Below are 18,409 nucleotides of genomic sequence, written 5' to 3'. Positions count from 1 at the left end.
CATGGACTCTCTTAGTTGTGGCATGAGGGCTTCTTAGTTGCAGCATTCATGTGGGGTCTAGTTCCCCAACCAGAGATCAAACCTGGGCCCCCTGCATTGGGAGCATGGAGTCCTACCCACTGGACCACCAGGGAAGTCCCCTGTAATGTTTGTTTTTCTTTTTTGGCTGTGTTGGGCCTTCATTGCTGCATGTGAGCTTTCTCTAGTAGCTGCGAGCAGGGGTTACTCTTCGTTGCTGTGTGCCGGCTTCTCATTGCAGTGGCTTCTCTTGTTGCAGCACGGGGGCTCTAGAGCATGTGGGCTTCAGCAGTTGTGGTGCACGGGCTCAGTAATTGTGGCTCATGGGCTCTAGAGCACAGGCTCAGTGGTTGTGGCGCATGGGCTTAGTTGCTCCACGGCATGTGGGATCTTCCTGGACCAGGATTGAACCCATGTACCCTGAATTGGCAGGCAGATTCTTTTTTTTTTTTTTTTGCAGTACGCGGGCCTCTCACTGCTGCGGCCTCTCCCATTGCGGAGCACAGGCTCTGGACGCGCAGGCTCAGCGGCCATGGCTCACGGGTCCAGCCGCTCCGCAGCATGTGGGATCTTCCCGGACCGGGGCATGAACCCGTGTTCCCTGCATTGGCAGGCGGACTCTCAACCACTGCGCCACCAAGGAAGCCCCTCAGTCTTCTTTTTTATCACTTGGGTTTCTGATGTCATATCTAAGAAATCACTGTCTAACCCAAGATCATGAAGATTTACTTCTGTATTTTATTTTAAGAGTTGTATAGTATTAGCTAGTTCTTACATTTAGGTTTATAATCCACATTGAGTTAATTTTTGTGTATGATGTTATGTAGAGATCCAACTTCATTCTTTTATATGTGGATATCTCGTTGTTCCAGCACCATTTGTTTAAAAGACTCTTCCTTGTCTGTTGAATTGTCTTGGCCCCTTTGTCAAAAATCAATTGATCAGGGACTTCCCTGGTGGTACAGTGGTTAAGAATCCGCCTGCCAATGCAGGGGACACAGGTTCGAGACCTGGTCTGGGAGGATCCCACATGCCGGGGAGCCACTATGCCTGTGCGCCACAACTACTGAGTCTGTGCTCTAGAGCCTGTGAGCCAAAACTACTGAGCCCATGTGCCACAACTACTGAAGCCCGCACGCCTAGAGCCCATGATCTGCAACAAGAGAAGCCATCTCAATGAGAAGCCTGCACATCACAACGAAAAGTAGCCCCCGCTCGCCACAACCAGAGAAAAGCCCATGCGCAGCAACGAAGACCCAACGCAGCCAAAAATAAAACAAATAAAATAAATTAATTTTTTAAAAAGTGAAAACTTGACTCTGAAGGAATAATAATTAATGCCACAGATAATGGGAACAGCAATGCTACCAAGAAAAGAAGTCATGAACACACTCCCTGACAGAAGATTGTGTCAGGACTCACCTTTTTGGAAGAATGTGCTGATCATGAATGCAAAGAAAATTGTAGCAATTGCAAAATACATTAGAAACACAAATATCAAACTAGGGTCACTGTTTTTGAACACTGCTACATCGTTTACCTACAAAACAATCACAGATGCACATAATTTTTACATGAAAAGAACGAATAGAAGGCATAAAGGACCCTAAAACACTGCATAAATTTTTTTAAAAACCAAGATTATCTTAAGCAAAACAATATATATATATTTTTAAGGCAGACCTTTGATCCAGCTTCCATTACCACTTACAAATTACACTCTACACATGTATCTCTTGTAAGGAAAGCATAAGTTTGATATCAATTTTTGGCCCAATGTGAATGTTCCTTTTTCTTTAATAAGAGAGTTTATCCTATTTATCATTATCACTATTACAAATAATTTTAATATTCCTTTTGATATCTTACATTTCCTCTTTTTATTGCTTTCTGGCCGTTTTCATTGTTTTATATATTTTGCTATATAGTCTGGGTTCTCTTGCCTTCGTTTGAACAAAGTGCCCCAAGTTTGGTGATTTAGAAGGTAAATTTTCATATATCCATATATTATAATTTAGTTATTAAACACAAGTTAGCAAATTGGAACACTAAATTCCACTGACAGCATAAAAGGAAAAATTAACAAGATACCATGGGCATAAAAGAATGTTCTTATCTTTTACAATAGCTATTTCAATTATTTATGAAGCACAAAATTTGCAATGTTTTAAAGTTTATAAAAGACATCTTTTGGAATTCCACTTTCCTAATGGAGTAAACACACCCAGGTCCACTACTTGAAGACCAGTGAACTGAAGGGAGGGCAAAGCTCTCCCAGATCATAAAGTTTCAATGCTTCTTATGCCAAAGTCTTAGCAAATACCACCACATATCAACCTGAGGTTTTAAAAATGTTCATCAATAACTGTGTTCTCATCATCTATTGAATCTCAGCACCACCACCCACACCACACCAAATTTTTTCCCCATATCTTCACAGCTTAGCACATCCTGAAAGACAAGAGACGTGTACCTTTGTGCAGAACAGAATGGTCATGAAAGAAACAACAATGAAGGCAGAAATGGAGAATATGGTGAACCAAGCAACCCAGTGTTGCCAGTTGTGCAGCCCCATCATACACATAAACTCCTAGAAAAAGCAAAAGAACCAGATGTTACAGAGTCTAATGCTCAGTTTCAACTGGTCTGGCTTAGCTGTTTATTACTGAAACCTGAGCAGTCTGGGATGAAGGGTCATATGTGTGTCCTGGGAAGAGGTGGATCCTGGAGGTGATGAAGACTGAATGAGTTGGAAAGAGACCTACAAACCAGAAAGTGGAGTTTATCTAGTAGTAGGCCTTGTGTTAAAATTATTCTTCTTTTGCAATGGTAGGTATACTGCTAGTTCACTCATTTATTGAACACTGACTATTAGTAAATGGCTCCTATGGCTCTGAGGATAGAATCTAAACTCCTTGGCATACTGTGCTCTGGTCACAAAAAACTTCCTGCAATTCACTGAACACACCGTGACTTATATGCCTTTTTTGTTTGTTTGTTTTTGTTTTTTGCCTCTCACACACGTTGTTCTGACTCTTTTTTCTCTCATTCTCTCTTTATGTAGTGAAATCTTACTTGATTTTCAAAACCTGTTCAAGAGTTACCTGCTCTGTGAAGCCTTCTGTGGTCAGCTTTGCCCATCCTCCACACAGCCATCACATCTATACATTCCATTACCTTAGCACTTGGGATTCTTTTGTAACATAAATCACCTGAGGGAAAGGACTGTGTCATTTATGTCTGTAACTCACATGCACATGTTTGGTAAATACAAGTTAATAAATGTTTGATAAGTGAATAAACGCAAAGCTCTATGCTGGGTACCATGAGGAAAACATACAACGGGCAGAGCGACTGCCTTCCAAAAGTTCACAATCTAGTACTGGAGATACATATATGATAATAACCCTGTATACTCCACACCCTAAGTACAGAAGTAGAGTTTTTATCTTTTAAGATCGGATGTGGTAGTAGGTCAATGAATCAAAAACAAGTTGGTTATCAGGAAATCACAAAAGTGACATACACATGATTTAAAATTTCATCTTCACTTAAAGCACATAAATGTGTCATGTGTGCTAGTATTGCGATGTCAGAACATGAACTCTTCTTCTGAAGCATGGGCGTGCTCATTGGAGCACTAGTGTAATGTCCACATAAAGCTCACTCCAGGATCGCAGTCTTCAAAGTGCACTGAGGATGCAAAATACAGGTGTAAAGTAACCTAGTACAGACTCTTCCCAGGCTTTTATAATTTTTTCCCCCAAATTTTACAGCAGTTTCACCCACGTGAAATTTACTAACGTGCTTCCCCCCGTCCCCCCACCCCACCCGCCATGTCCCAGCCACACTGTGCAGCTGGCAGGATCTTAGTTACCCAACCAGGGATTGAACCCAGGCCCTTGGCAATGAAAGCGCTGAGTCCTAACCTCTGGACTGCCAGGGAACTCTCTACTAACATGTCTTTAGAGAGCTACCTTACTGAATCTTTCCAAAACATTCAAATATACTTTCAAAGGCAACTCCAGTTCCTTTCATCCATTTATATAAAATTTAATTAAGGCACAAATTATTAGAACGTGTACAGGTATGAAGAGATTTAGGAACAAACCTTGATAAACACACAACTCAGCAGGTGAGAGGCCATAAGCCCATGTGTAGTAGAGAGAAGCTCACCAGCTGCAGTGTGCTGGGAGCTCCAAGCAAAAAGCTTTTCAGAAGTGATGGAGTGTCAGTTAATTTGGGAATGGATTACATGGAGATGAGTTAAGAAAGCTCCATCTATACTATAATAGAAGTGGAAACAACATGCTATGGAAAGATGGGATGAAAATTTGATGAAATTTAGAAAGGTTTCCTGAAGGACATGAACTATATAGTATGAATTTTGAAGTAGAGGGCATTCCAAACAGAGAGGCCCACCTGCAGGAGGAATAGCTAGCACCTACTTAAGGGATAGAAAAGGGATCTATTCAACTAGAGCAAAGGGCTTATGCTGGGGTGCGAGGGCTTGTGCAGGAGATTTCTAAATTAAAGACAATCCATTTTAATCCTCCTCAACCTATTTACATAGTCAGACCATATCAAAACTAGATCTGAAAAGGGCCTAGCTCTCAGAATACTGGTTGTATTCTGTGTTCAAAGTGGAAAGTGACACTGGTTGCCCCCCTCTCCCATTCTCCCACCTTGGTCCCAGGGACAAATTCTGTCAGGGCATCCTCCTTCATGGAACAGATCCCATATTCATGACTCCTCCTGGACTATAACTTACCTGCTCCTGGTTCCTTACCAAGGAACAGTTGAAAGGTTTGGGCTGAGTCTCAGTTATAATGTGAACAGAAAGGAGGAGCTAATTCATGATCCTATCAGCCTCCAAGGCTAAGGGCTTTTCTAGAACCCCCCAGTGGACACCCTTTTTCACCCAGCCAAAATAGAGCATATTCCTCTCTGGCATATGTCATTTAAGATCCCACTTGGAAAGGCAAAAGCTTAATTATTAGAAATCTGTTTTACTTTGCTTAGGGAGAGATATTATTTATCTGAGAACGAAAATTGTTTTTTTGCTTTTTTTTTTTGCGGTACGCGGGCCTCTCACTGTTGTGGCCTCTCCCGTTGCGGAGCACAGGCTCCGGACGCGCAGGCTCAGCGGCCATGGCTCACGGGCCTAGCCGCTCCGCGGCATGTGGGATCTTCCCGGACTGGGGCACGAACCCGTATCCCCTGCATCGGCAGGCGGACTCTCAACCACTGCGCCACAAGGGAAGCCCCGAAAATTGTTTTTTATTGCTAGCTGTACTGTCCTGTATAAAGTTATCTTGCAATTATTAATCTCTGTGTGCCTCAGGGTACCTCCTCTACTAAATAGAATAATAGTAGTAGTTATCTCATAGAACTGTGTATCAGTCAGGGTCCCTAAAAGAAACAGATGTTATACTCAAATCAGAATAATCTGAGGAGGGTTTGTTTATAAGAGGCCTAATTACAAATGCTTACACAGTGATAGGAAACACTAGGATGGTGCAGAAACCTAGGGCCAGCAGCCAACAGAGCTATTATCACCTTTGGGCCCAAAGGGGTGAGAAGGAAGAGAGGTCACGAGACCCCAGGAGAGGAGAGAGTCTCGTGGAGCAAGATACCTTGAGAAGACAGTGACCTTCAGCTAACGGACAAACCGAGCCCAAAACTACCTGTGGAGAGAGAACTGGGATGGGGGGACAGGACACACCCTGACCTCAGCCCCCTACTTCCTTTTTCTGAGGTTCTTAGGGCTCCTTCCTCATGGGAGCATGTTTTGGAACATGGGCGGCTCAGCCTTCCGGACAGAGAACAAAGTGGAGATAAGTGAAGAGTGCATCTGGAGGGCCAAATAAAAGGTAGGAGGGTGAAAGGAATGAATGGTCCTACAGTGCTGCCCAGCACAAGGCAAGCACCACATACAAGTACATACTATTAAATCAACACACAACATGTTTTATGCCATTTTGTGTTAGTTGGATTTTGTTTCTTGAGCTATTCTAATTTTTTCTTTCTTTTAAAAGGAAAGCTGATCCCATCGACTATTATTTTATAACTGCCGTATTTGGTCTTCTGCTACCTTATTTAATATTATACTTTCTGTTCTGTAGGCTTTTTTTGGTGATTTCCTTTGTTTTCTGTCTTTTGGTATATGAACTATATTTTCTTTCCTTTTATTTTCTCCAGGGTTTTAAGAATTATATATCCTACTTTTAAATACTATTGGTGGTTACTCTTAAGTTTTTCAAAAGTGTTCTTTAACCTACTCTTGTCTAAAGAGTAGACTCAAGCGTGAAATAGGAAACACACAACCAATTCAATGGCATTAAGTGTAAACATTTGATGCCCACCCCTTCCCTCCACCAATTTGTTGCTGAAACAGTTTAACAAACAGGAAAAAGAAACTCTCTCTCTCATCCAGGAACTAAAAGGGGTTTCCAACAGCACATCAGAAGCTTCTAGTTTCCCTGGGGTTTTTCAGTCGGTGCAGAGCCAAGTGGAGAGGCCTGCCAGGTAAGCCACTGTCCCACCATCACCCATCGCAGTGCAAAGCAGGTTCCCTGCCTTTCCACCCTATCAGATGCAGCCTAACAAGGCAGTAGGATGAGACTGCTCCTTATGCCTGAATATGCAAGAAGACAGAGCAAACCAAACACTATTGGTGAGGCCAAGCATAGCTCAGGGAGCCACTGGCAGGCTATTTTAATACATAAGAATCAACAAATAGAGAAGAAAGCTAAAGAGTGAGAAGAGAAGTTTTTTAAAGAGCAAAAAGTGAGGAGAGAAGTAATAGGAGAGATTAAGTAAGCAACAGAGGAGTGCAGAAAGATCAACTTTGTCTTAAGTTGTATCTTCTACAGAACGCTTCCCATCTACCTTGCAGCAAAATGAGACCGAGTTAATTTTGGATGATTATTTCCCTCACTTATCAGTTAGTCATTCCACAAACATATTCTGAACACCTATCATGTGTGAGGCTGCGTATTAGCAAATCAGGAACCACTAGGCTGGACGCTCCCAGTCTAAAAGTAAGAATTCATGTAATAACATGAATTAAGTTGCAAGCCGGTTAAAATGATGAAAGAACTTCCAAGTTGCTTGGAGTTTGCTCTGATACCTAAAGCAACCTCTTACCTGCCTTGGCCTCCCTCCTACTCTGGCCATTTTTATTAGCAGCTCCCATACATTCCTGTCCAGGAAGAGGCACACATCTGATGTGATGGAGTTACCTTCAATTTTCTCTCTTTCTCCAGTGCAATGGAATTGATGGTGGTGAGCTCAATGTAGATGAAGCTGAGCATGAGGAAAAGAGGGAACTCATTCTGAAGGACCAGGAAGAAACTGTCCTGGACATAGGCTCCATGTGGGAATCTCTTCAGAAGCACACTGAGACTCTCAAACAACTTGGTCGTCCCATTGGGAGCGTGGTGCCACATGATGGCTTTATCTGTTGCATGCTGTATGGCCAGGAAGCCTTCTTTGTTGTATCCTACAGCAGAAAGCAGTGGATATCAAGTATAAGAGATTAAGAATGAAGATGAAAAACAACAGATAATTCAGATGGGTCATGGCTAGCCATTCACACACAGACAGGAATAGAAAAGGCATTTCTATAGCCAAGATGCTACAATATGGAAGAGCAGAAAGTCACAATGGGAACCCTGTGGCTGAGGGACAATGTCTTTTATCAGAAAATGGGGTAAAGTAGTTCTGGGCAGACAAAATAAGGGATACCCAATATTGCAATCTTCCAGGTGGGGCTGCATCTTCTCCCCTAAGTACTCAGGCTTCAGGGAAAGGGTGCCCATTCTGCAGTTTTGCTCATTCAGCACACAGGAGTAGTTAAATTCAAAGCACTTGGAAGACACAGCCCCCCTCAACTGCTGTGACCTGTCTCTGAGTTGTCACTGCTGTAGTCCAAGGGTTATCGTCACTGAATTTTGCTGCCAAGCCTCAAAAACAGTCTTTACCATAAGTAACCCTTGTTTCAATATAGCACAGCTGGTGTGCTAAGGTCAGCTTTGGGGAACAATAGATTGAAAGGCAAAGAGCCCTGGTTTTGGAGTCTTCTAAGAAATAATGGCCTCACTACCAAGCAAGGGTCACAGGCCTCCAAACCGGCAGAGCCAGGGTGGGGTATGCCAGCACTGGAGTAGAGGCGACTAAGGTCTTCTGTTGGCCTAAACCTAGGGAGGCCTCCAGATCTGTCAGGATGAAAAAGGCAGGAACAAATTTGATGATAAAGTTCTGGGAACTATTAGATATTCTTGACTGCAGAACTGTTCACATCTTTTCTAGAATCACATGAAACTATAAACCCTGGGACTTGGATTCCCACTTGGGGGGCTTGCAAGCCCAAGGCTTCTGGTCAATTGTGTGGTTACTTCTACAAGGTGGTGCAGACTGTCAACTTAATTTTCTAAGAGCAGTTAGTTCCCTAGAGGATGGTCACCCTAAACCCCTCACAAAGAGGGAGACCAAAACTCGACAGTGAAGTGGAGGGCATGAGTCCAAAAGAGGATCAGTTCCTGGGCCTCCAGTCAGGAATATGATGCTTATTGCAGAGTAGAGAGGATGAGCAGATCTCCACGTTGTCCCACTGTTCTCCCATAGTCTGCAGAGAGTTAACAGCAGGTACACATTTTTATAAGCAGAAAAGTTAACACATACAGAAACATAAAGAAGGCACTCGTTCCTGTAAAATTCCATTCTTCTCTCGAACAATTCAGTATCAGCACAAAACAATCAAATGCATAACTGCTAGACTAACTTACTCTAGAATGTAAGCATTTTACAGAATGCCACATTTCTAAATGTAACCCCTTCAACATCTTCTGAAATGTTACTGTAGCAAGTGTTTAGAGAGCAAAAACAACACAAATAGCATCATAAATATGGGACAAAAGCAGGCTGTGCTCATGACAACACACAGAGGCTTCCTCACCAGGGGATCCCCCATCGGAAAGTCCATAGTCCCAGGGTTCTTGGCTTAGGTTAGGAGGATAAAGATAGGATGCGCTCCAGCCTTGAAAGTCATCTTCATGGAGTATTAGCCTCAAGAATAAATAATTCCTCTGAAAACAACTGAAGCGCAAGTAATACTTAACCTATGAAGAATAAAGAGAAACAAATTCGGTCATGAGATTGTGAAACTCAGAAAAGGAACAGGACAGAGCAAGGGTGTGCCTGACGTCAGCTGCGATGGGAGGAAAGGCACCCACAGTGGTAGATGTTCCTCTGCGGAGCACACTGTAGTTGTGGTCTTCTCTGCATTCTGCTGTGACCATCCTAAGAAACAGACAAGGGGCTACTGAGCCCCCATCCGGAAAGGAGTGCTGCAGAATAATTCTGAGTGCAGGCTCTGGAGCCAGACCACCTGGATCCAAACCCCAATCTCCTAATGAATAGCCATGGCACTTTGGGCAAATTACTTAATCTTCTTGCCTTGGTTTCCTCATCAGTAAAATGGGAATGATGTTAACAGTACCTACCCCAGAGGTGCTGTGGGATCAAGTGAGATGGCCCCCGTGATGGGCCTGGCATTAGCAAGTGTTCGAAAAATGCCTTGTCTCCACCTACCAACATCCCATGCCAGTTCTAACAACTGATCATTAGATAGACTGTACAGCACAACACAAAAGCTCTATATTAGTGGTTTTCCCATCCTAAAGCAGAAAACAAGTATTCTGATATTTAAAACACTGCCTTTTCCTTAAACAAACAGATCTACCATATCTGAAGTCCGTGGGATTAGTAATAATGACAATAACTATCCCTTCTGGAAAATGCCTCTGCTCCAGGCTCTGTTCTAAGCACTTTATAGGCATAAATTCATTTAATCCTCACAATGGTTCTATGAGTTAGGAACTACTATTAATCTCATTACACTGATAAGGAAACTGAGGCCTAGGAATGTTAGTGACTGTCCCAAGGTTACACAGTAGGACGCTGCAGAGCTGGGACTCCAGTCTATGGAGTCTAGCATTGGGGCTCGCTTCTGTAATCCAGCAGCTGAAAATATGCCATCCTGTACCCTTGGGACAGAGGCTTACTCCAAAAAAGTCTGCTCTTTTAAAGAATCTGAAAACTGGAAGGAATCTCAAAGTCCAGGATATAAGATATAAAATCAGGAGTATTCTCTTACCTCCTCTGGAATTAAGATTGCCACCAGCTGACAAAGCTGATTAGAAGGAGCTCAGGTAACAAGACTGCTTATTGAACTCATGCTCAAGGCTGGGTAGCACAATAAGATTGTGATGGAAAAGATGCTCTTACCTCAAGTGGCAAGGGCTCCTTGCTGTCATTGAAGCCATGATCAAAACCAATTCCAGTCAATACGTAGAAAGCTTTGGGATCCTGAATTATGTAATTTTCAAATGAAGGTACTGAAGAATAGCCTAGAACTACAGAGAGAAAAATCCAGTTAGTGAGTGGCTGGTGGGAAGGCAAATGCTGCCCAACTATCCTCTTTCTACCGAAGGAGATATGGTCTTGCCAGCTTCTCAACTGAAGGATGGAAACGGTCATTCACTCAGTCCTTCATTCTGCAAACAAATGGGCGCATCTTATGTAAGATGCCTGGGGCTGTGCTAGGCAGTGTGAACACAAAGTCAAATGATAACAGCCTCAGCCTCCGTGGCATTCTGAAAGCTCTTGTGTTCGAGTTCTTCTTAGCTAGGTTGCACTTAGGGCTACAGTACATAGAGCACAATTCTTGTCCATGTTAATGAGGAAATTATTGCTCCATTGCAGCCTTCTCTTCACGGTTATAACAACCAAAAGTGGAAACAAAATCATAAAGAAATATAGCTGCTCTGATGAGAGAAGTAATTTCTAGAGTCAACTGCCCTCACATCTGACAATTTAATACAGGATCCTCCTTGAAAATAATTCTTTCTCAGAATGTTGAAGTGTTACTATACCGTTTAGCATGCAGCGTTGCTGAGTGTAATGTGTGATTTCCTTGTAGGTAACCAGAAGCCAGTGAGACTTCTATTCCTTAATCTCTGGGTTCAGAAATGTCACTAATACATGCCCAAGTTTGCTATTTTTTGTTCCCCTGCTTGTAACTAGTGAACCCGTCCAAGGTGGAAATGGTGTTCAGAAATCTTTTCTGTATTATTTTGTTTTCCTCCCCTCATTTGTCTCCTTTCTTCCTTCTAGAAATCCAAGTAGATGAGGTGGGACTTCCAGACCTGCCCTTCATGTCTAACCCATCTTTCATACTTTCCATTTCTTTGTCTCTTTGCTTTACATTCTCAGAGGCTTCCTTGACTTTATCTTCCCCATTACCAACAGAACCTCAAACATGTCCATTTTATTATTTCCATGAAAGTTATTTTGATAATCGTTTTTAATTTCCATGTCCTCTTTCTGTTTCTTTCATGGTTTCCTTTTCACAGGAGTCCAGTTTCATTTTGGAGTGGCAATATTTTCTCAAATGTCTCTGAAAATACTAATGAGAATTTTTTATTAACTAGATTAAAAAAAAAACCAGAGCATGCACATGGTAAAACTTTGAATGATACTAAAGGTTAAAAGGTGAAGCATCATTCACCTACCATTGGCCCACAATTCCTTTATCATGACACAATCTCTTTAAGCCACTTTCGTTTGTATGTTAAAAAAAAAAATCTATGACTTATGTTTTTGGCCATGATGGAGTAATGGAGATTGAATTTACCCTCCTACCACAAATAACAAGAAAACTGGACAGGAAAGAAAAGAATCAAGAATCAGACAATGGACAATATGTAGCATAGCATTACGATTCCTGAGAAAAGAGAAACAAACAAGGTGATCACTAAGATTGCCCTGGTTTTCTGTCTGGAGGCACATTTCAGACCATAGAATAGGGAGGGGAAACCCAAGTGGAATGCAGCTACTTGGCTACATTGACAGAGATTAGAGTTTGAAGAGTCTGAAATGGCTAAGAGTTGCAGGGCAGAGTTCCCAAGAGAAGAAGGCTGTGCTGGGAAATCGCCCTAGAAATCTGGACAGAGGACCCCTTTAATGAATACTAAGATATGCCCTGCCTGAGCAAACAGGAGAAGTATGAGCTAAGTGGTGCCCAGAGCCCACATAAGACCAGGAGGCATTTGACCAGCCAGTGTGGACAGTTCCTGGTGATCACCTGAGGCATTCAGAAGAGTCACACCTCAGTAATGGGATTAATTATCTTTAAAGTAAAAGCTGTTCCACACCTTCCCCACAAAAAAGCTTAAAAGTCTTGATAGACTTTTTGATGAAACTGAACTTTAACTTTCTAGCAGAACAAAACCCATTCTTTAAAGGAAAACAACCACTTGATCCACGAAAGTTGAGACTTGATCCAGTTCTCAAATTGTACGATCAAGACTTCATTTTGTAGATAAGTTCATTTGTACCCTTTTTTTGGATTCCACATATAAGTGATATCATATATTTGTCTTTCTCTGTCTGATTTACTTCACTCAGTATGATGGTGGGGGGAGGGGTAAACTGGGAGATTGGGATTGACATATACACACTACTATATATAAAATAGATAACTAATAAGAACCTGCTGTATAGAACAGGGAAATCTACCCAATACTCTGTAATGGCCTATATGGGAAAAGAATCTAAAAAAGAGTGGATATATGTATATGTATAGCTGATTCATTTTGCTGTACACCTGAAACTAACACAACATTGTAAATCAACTATACTTCAATAAAAATTAAAAAAAAAAAAAAGATTTTTCTTTCTCTCCCTCTGTATTACTTCTTTGATGTCCTAAGATGGTTGCTAGCAGTTCCTGGGACTAAGACTTCCCAGTTCAAGTTCTGAATTGAATAACAAGGGCCCTGTCTCTTAACCTTTCTTCTACATTTTGTCAATTCATCTCTCTCTGTGTTGTACTGTGTTGTGAAAATTTCCTTCAGATCTATCTTCCAATTCACCAGTTTTACATTCAGCTGAGTTTTATATTCTGATCATTTTATTTTTCACTTCTGGAAGTTCTGTTTGGTTCTTTTTTTCCCCTCACACCTGCTAGGTGACTCTTTTTTTTTTTTTTTTGCGGTACGCGGGCCTCTCACTGTTGTGGCCTCTCCCGTTATGGAGCACAGGCTCCGGACGCTCAGGCTCAGTGGCCATGGCTCACAGGCCCAGCTGCTCCACGGCATGTGGGATCTTCCCAAACCGGGTCACGAACCTGCATCCCCTGCATTGGCAGGCGGACTCTCAACCACTGCGCCACCAGGGAAGCCCCTAGGTGACTCTTTATAGTGAAATGCTACCTATAAATATTTTCAGGTTGTCTTTTATTTCTTTAAATCTAGTAAACATAGTGATTTTATAATGTGAGGCTAATAATTCCATTATCTGAAATATTTCTGGGTCTGTTTTTGCCATCTATTGTTCATACTGATCTTCATCCTTGCTGTCTTGTTTCCTGGTGTGTGCTCATTGACCGTGATACATTTGTGGCCACCCTTCTTTGAGATACAGAATCACAGCGTGTTCCTCCAGAGGTTTACATTTGCATCTGGCAGTCGACATCTCACTCCATAGTTTGAGGGGTTTTCTTTGGACAACCAGGTGATGTGAATTTGAGCTACAAATCCCTGGGACGGGTGCACCTGCTGCTGTGCTCAGTTCGGAGGCAACTCTCCTCAGAGCCCCTCAGGGGTGGGAATGAGGTGTGTTTTCTTCTGGCTCAACCTTACACTAAGAGTACAGGCATTTGGGATCCCAGCTCTATGGGGAGATGGTCTCCTGTGAGACGTCCCTCCTGAATGAGCCTTGACTTTTTCTTCTTTCCCTCTGTGCCTTACAAGGCTTGAAACTACATCTCAGTTCCCCCTCATATGATGCAGTTTTCATAAGAAGCAGTTTGAGGACTCCACTGACCTCTCTGGGTTCTTTCCTTCTTAAGAAAAATATCTAAGAATATGGAAATATTTTAACAATACAGTAAATAAAAAGTAGGTTACAAAGAGTTCATACAAAATGATCCTATTTTTGTTAGAAAAAGGGCAGGAAGGGTGTATGTGAGGTTTTAAACAGCACTTGTATCTGGGTGATAGAATTATGAGTAAATTTTCCTTTTATCCTATATATGGTTTTTTTTTTTGTTGTTGTTCTTTTGTTTCCTTAGCCTTATTTAGGTTTCTTTTTAAACACACACATATACATACACACATATTTGGTTAAATTGCACAAAATAGCATACATACAGGAAGGCATATGAAACACAAATGTTCAGTTTAATGAACAATTATAAAATTAAAATCTAAGTAATTACCCCTTGGATCAAGAAATAAAATATTTTTACCCAATGCTGTTTGTCTTGATGGTTCCTTACTGTCTATTTAGTTCTTTAATACTTTTAAGAACATGTTTAAATATTTATCCAGCATCTGTTTTTCAGAAAGAGGGTTGGTCCAAATAACCTAGTCTGCCGTATTACCAGAAGCAGAACAGCAATAATCTTTTTCCCAGAAATTCCCAGGAAAAAATCTAAGTGTTTCCTTGAGTCTTACTGAGTTATGTGTCTTCCCTGGATGAATCCCTATAGCAAGGGGACTGCCAAGTGCAGACTGGTGTAGACAGAGGTTACATGACTCATCCTGAGCCCAGGGTGGAGTCATCATGGGCTCAGAGTGGGAGAGGGATCAGGCCTCCAGGGAGAAATAGGCTGTGCATATATCAAAAGGGTCGATAGATGCTGTGAAGAAAAAAACCCAGAAGTCTACCACAGTTTGGAAGGGATCGTCAAACTATTGTTTGTCCTTACTTCTAGGGTGGAGGATTTGCTTAGGGGAGTGGCATGAAGAGGGGAGTTTAACTTTTATTATCTTTTTATACTGTTTGAAATTTTCAGTGCAAGGAGTTCTTGTATTTATTGTAAATTTTAAGATGCTTTAAAAAATTTTTTTAATTCCAGAAAAATACATCCCTAACAGTTAACAAAGAATTCTGGGAAGTGGGATTAGGGATGGGAACTTTAACTTTTTACATTAAACACTGCATTGTGTCATGTATCATTCTGTAATAAGGAGAGAGGGAGGAAAAGAAGGCATTAAACTGTTTGAGGACAAAAAGTGAGCAAGGAAGACTCCAATGGAAATGGCAGGGAGGTAAAAATAGATGAAGATTACAGTATCACAGCATTCAAAGCAGTAGAGAATTCCAAAGAGATGGATGAAAGCATCCCTGTCACAATGAGGACAAAGAAAAGAAGATGGGAAAGAAAGCACTGGATTTGGCAATTAGCAAGGTATCTTTCCCTTCCTGATGTCTGCAAATTCTAGTCCCTTCCAATCACTCTTCCAGAGAATAACCAGATAAACCTTTTTAAAACAAATTACATTGCAGCATAACCTGTCTTCTTAAAACCCCTTCAATGGCTCCTTCTGCATGTAGAAGAAAACCCTAACACTCTAACAAGGCCTGCAAAGCTCTGCATTATGTGGCTCCTACAGACATTTCAAACCTCATCTAACTCTCTCAACTTACTTCAGCTTCCCTTGATGACTTTCAGATCCTCAAACACCTCAGGGCCTGGCTACTCGCTGTGCCCCTGCCTGGATAGCCCCTGACTCCTGAAACACACCACCCTCCTATTTCCTATGGCTTGTTCTTTATCATCATGTTTTATCTAACTTATCACCTCACCACGGAGGAATTCTGGTGTTTTTTTCTTTTAATTTCGTAATCTCATACTTATAAAAGGTAACTGAATTAGAATAATATTTTAGAATACTAGGCAAACATAAAGCACAACTTTCAAAACAGTAGTTCCCACACATTATACCACTGAGGTCCTTTAAAAGAATTGTCTTCATTGAGTGGCACTCAATGCTGAGAGAGGAGAGCTCTTTCTTTCCATGTTCTACCTTATATATTATTAGAATACCTTATAAAAACATATATTACAATTATAGGAACTTTGAAAAGTTACTCCATATTTTGAAAAATTTTATCTACCTAACTGCATTCATTCAATAAATATGTATTGAGTACCTACTGTGTGCCAGGCACAGTGTATGAACAAAACACACATAGTCTTCTGCCTTCACGGAGGTGGAACCTAGCAGGGAAAGGCAGACAGTGCACAGGAAGCAGTGAGTGGCAATGTAATTAAACATTTATCAAAATGCTATGAACATATCCAATGGGATTCTGTGAGAGAGAAAAAGGCAGAGATGGGAAACCTAAAACCTACATTCCTAAGTGCCATTTTAGCTGAAACCTTAATGATAAAAAGGAGCAACCCACAGGAAGAGCTGAGGGCAAAACATTTTGTCAGAAGGGAGGAAAGACTCACAGATTCCGGGAATTGAAAGGTGGCAACACCACCAGTATGGGAGCCCAAGGAAGAGAGGAAGCCAGCAAGACTGAGGAAGGGTCTGGTTGACTGCCAGTGCAACGGAAGTCACCGAAGGGGCTGAATCGGGAGACTGGCCAGATCCCACAGATCTTTTAAAGATCTTTTTGGCTCCATGTAGAGACTGGATGAGAATGGGACAAGAAGACGAGGAAAGAGACCAGTTAAAAGGCTAATTCAGAAACTCTGAATGTTTCCTGTCTTTTATTAGTCAGAGACATATTATGACTGCAAACCAGGATTAATATGAGATAACCAGTGTCACTACAGTAAATTAAAAACAAATACTTAACATTTTAACTAGCCTTGAAGCCTTGTGACATAAATATACAAGTCTCTTGTGCATTGTGTGAAATAGTAACTATACCTTGTGAACTGGTTTCCCCCAACTACCACCTTTGCAGACTCTTCAGAATTCGGAGACCCCAGATTTGGAATCAGTATTGTAAGAACTCACAGGAAAAAACTTCAAACTATACTTTATAAAAATGTCCTCTCTATCCTTCCCGCATCTTTATGTCTAACCTTCAAACTCAATGCCAAAGGTTTTTTCCACACTTTCAGTGATACTCTTCAAAGTTTCACTTTTGGAAGGGATATAAACTAGTTGAAATCTATTTTTCAGAGGATATTGAATGAAGAATTCTGGCAGTGAAGTGATATCAATTGCACAGTAGTTGACAGGAGGTCTATTTCCTGGCAAACTACCAAAATGAAGACACATTACAATTGCAGAAAATAGTAATGGCATCAAGATTTCAAGGACTGTTACCAGAGTCTTTGGTTTCTAAAATAAAAACAAAAGCCGTATGTTAATCCAAAATAGAACACAAGCATTAAATGGCTACGTGGCAAATGTTCTTCCATTAAGAATGTTTTCAATCAACTTTACTTCACTAAAATATATATTATATATATAAATAAAAGAATGCGTTCATTTCTTCCAGCCTCCCTGTACAACACATGACAAAGAAAAAAACAATGAGAATTAGCTAGAAATATCTCCTTTTATTTTTTCTATAACAATGGCTAGAAATCAGTAACAATGATGCTACCTTCAATAATTAGGGCTAACAGAACTACTGTGAAAACATGGCTCATTTGCAGAAAAGGGCCCCTTTACAAGTAAAGTTCTTAATTTTTTCTTTACTCCATTATTAGAAACGAATTTAACTAAATCTTTCAGTTCCTCCCAAGGAGACTCACATTTTCCCTACAGATAACTATACCTACCTTTAAAATGAAATTCTTCCAGAGAAGAAGTTTTAAGTTCCTGAACATCGTCATTTTTCTAGCTGAAGAGGAGGGATCACCACTAGTTGGGAAACAAATGGGGCAAATATTATGCGTAACATAAAAATGTTGAATTACTCTTTCATCCTTGAAAAGCTTTCTTCTCTTAGGCTTTCAGAACATCGTTCTGGACTACTTTTCCTCCTTCCTTTCTAGCAGTTCCTTCTCTTTTTTGGTGACTCCTCCTCCCTTCCCCACCCTGTAAATATTAATGTGCTCCAGGGCTCCATCTGTGGACTCATCTCTTTTCCAGCGGCACTCACTCTGAAGGTGCTCTCACTCACTATTTTGGGTTTAAATCCATCTACATGATGACTTTTATACTTTTTTTTTTTGTGGTACGTGGGCCTCTCACTGTTGTGGCCTCTCCCATTGCGGAGCACAGGCTCTGGACGCGCAGGCTCAGCGGCCACGGCTCACGGGCCCAGCCGCTCCGCGGCATGTGGGATCTTCCCGGACCAGGGCACGAACCCGTGTCCCCTGCATCGGCAGGCGAACTCTCAACCACTGCACCACCAGGGAAGCCCTACATGATGACTTTTAAATTTATATTTCCAGCCTTGACCTTGCCTCTAACTCTAGACCCAAATGCCCAATTGCCTGCTTGCCATCTCCACTTAACCCGTCAAAACGGGGCTACTCATACTTCTTCTAAAACAGATCATCCTACAGTCTTCCTCATCTCAATGAATGTCAGTTCCACTCTTTGAGTTACACAGGGTTACTGAC

The 18,409-nt window shown here is 41.4% G+C and overlaps 1 protein-coding gene across 1 annotated transcript in view; it reads right to left on the bottom strand.

The window, feature by feature from the left end:
- The window catches only part of LOC132437657 (ATP-binding cassette sub-family A member 17-like), an 80,658-nt gene extending 62,682 nt beyond the window's left edge, over positions 1 to 17,976 (bottom strand). Inside the window, 7 exon segments of the mRNA XM_069541383.1 lie at positions 1,441 to 1,558; positions 2,492 to 2,608; positions 7,263 to 7,522; positions 8,978 to 9,140; positions 10,309 to 10,436; positions 16,913 to 17,174; positions 17,621 to 17,976. Of these exon segments, the coding sequence (XP_069397484.1) occupies positions 1,441 to 1,558; positions 2,492 to 2,608; positions 7,263 to 7,522; positions 8,978 to 9,140; positions 10,309 to 10,436; positions 16,913 to 17,174; positions 17,621 to 17,674 (1,102 nt within the window). The 5' untranslated portion in view covers positions 17,675 to 17,976.
- Positions 17,977 to 18,409: the final 433 nt, after the last annotated feature.

This window comes from Delphinus delphis, chromosome 15 (assembly GCF_949987515.2).
Source record: "Delphinus delphis chromosome 15, mDelDel1.2, whole genome shotgun sequence".
NCBI lineage: Eukaryota > Metazoa > Chordata > Mammalia > Artiodactyla > Delphinidae > Delphinus > Delphinus delphis.
The sequence above is the reverse complement of the archived record's forward strand: the minus strand, read 5'-3'. Positions and strand labels throughout refer to the sequence as shown.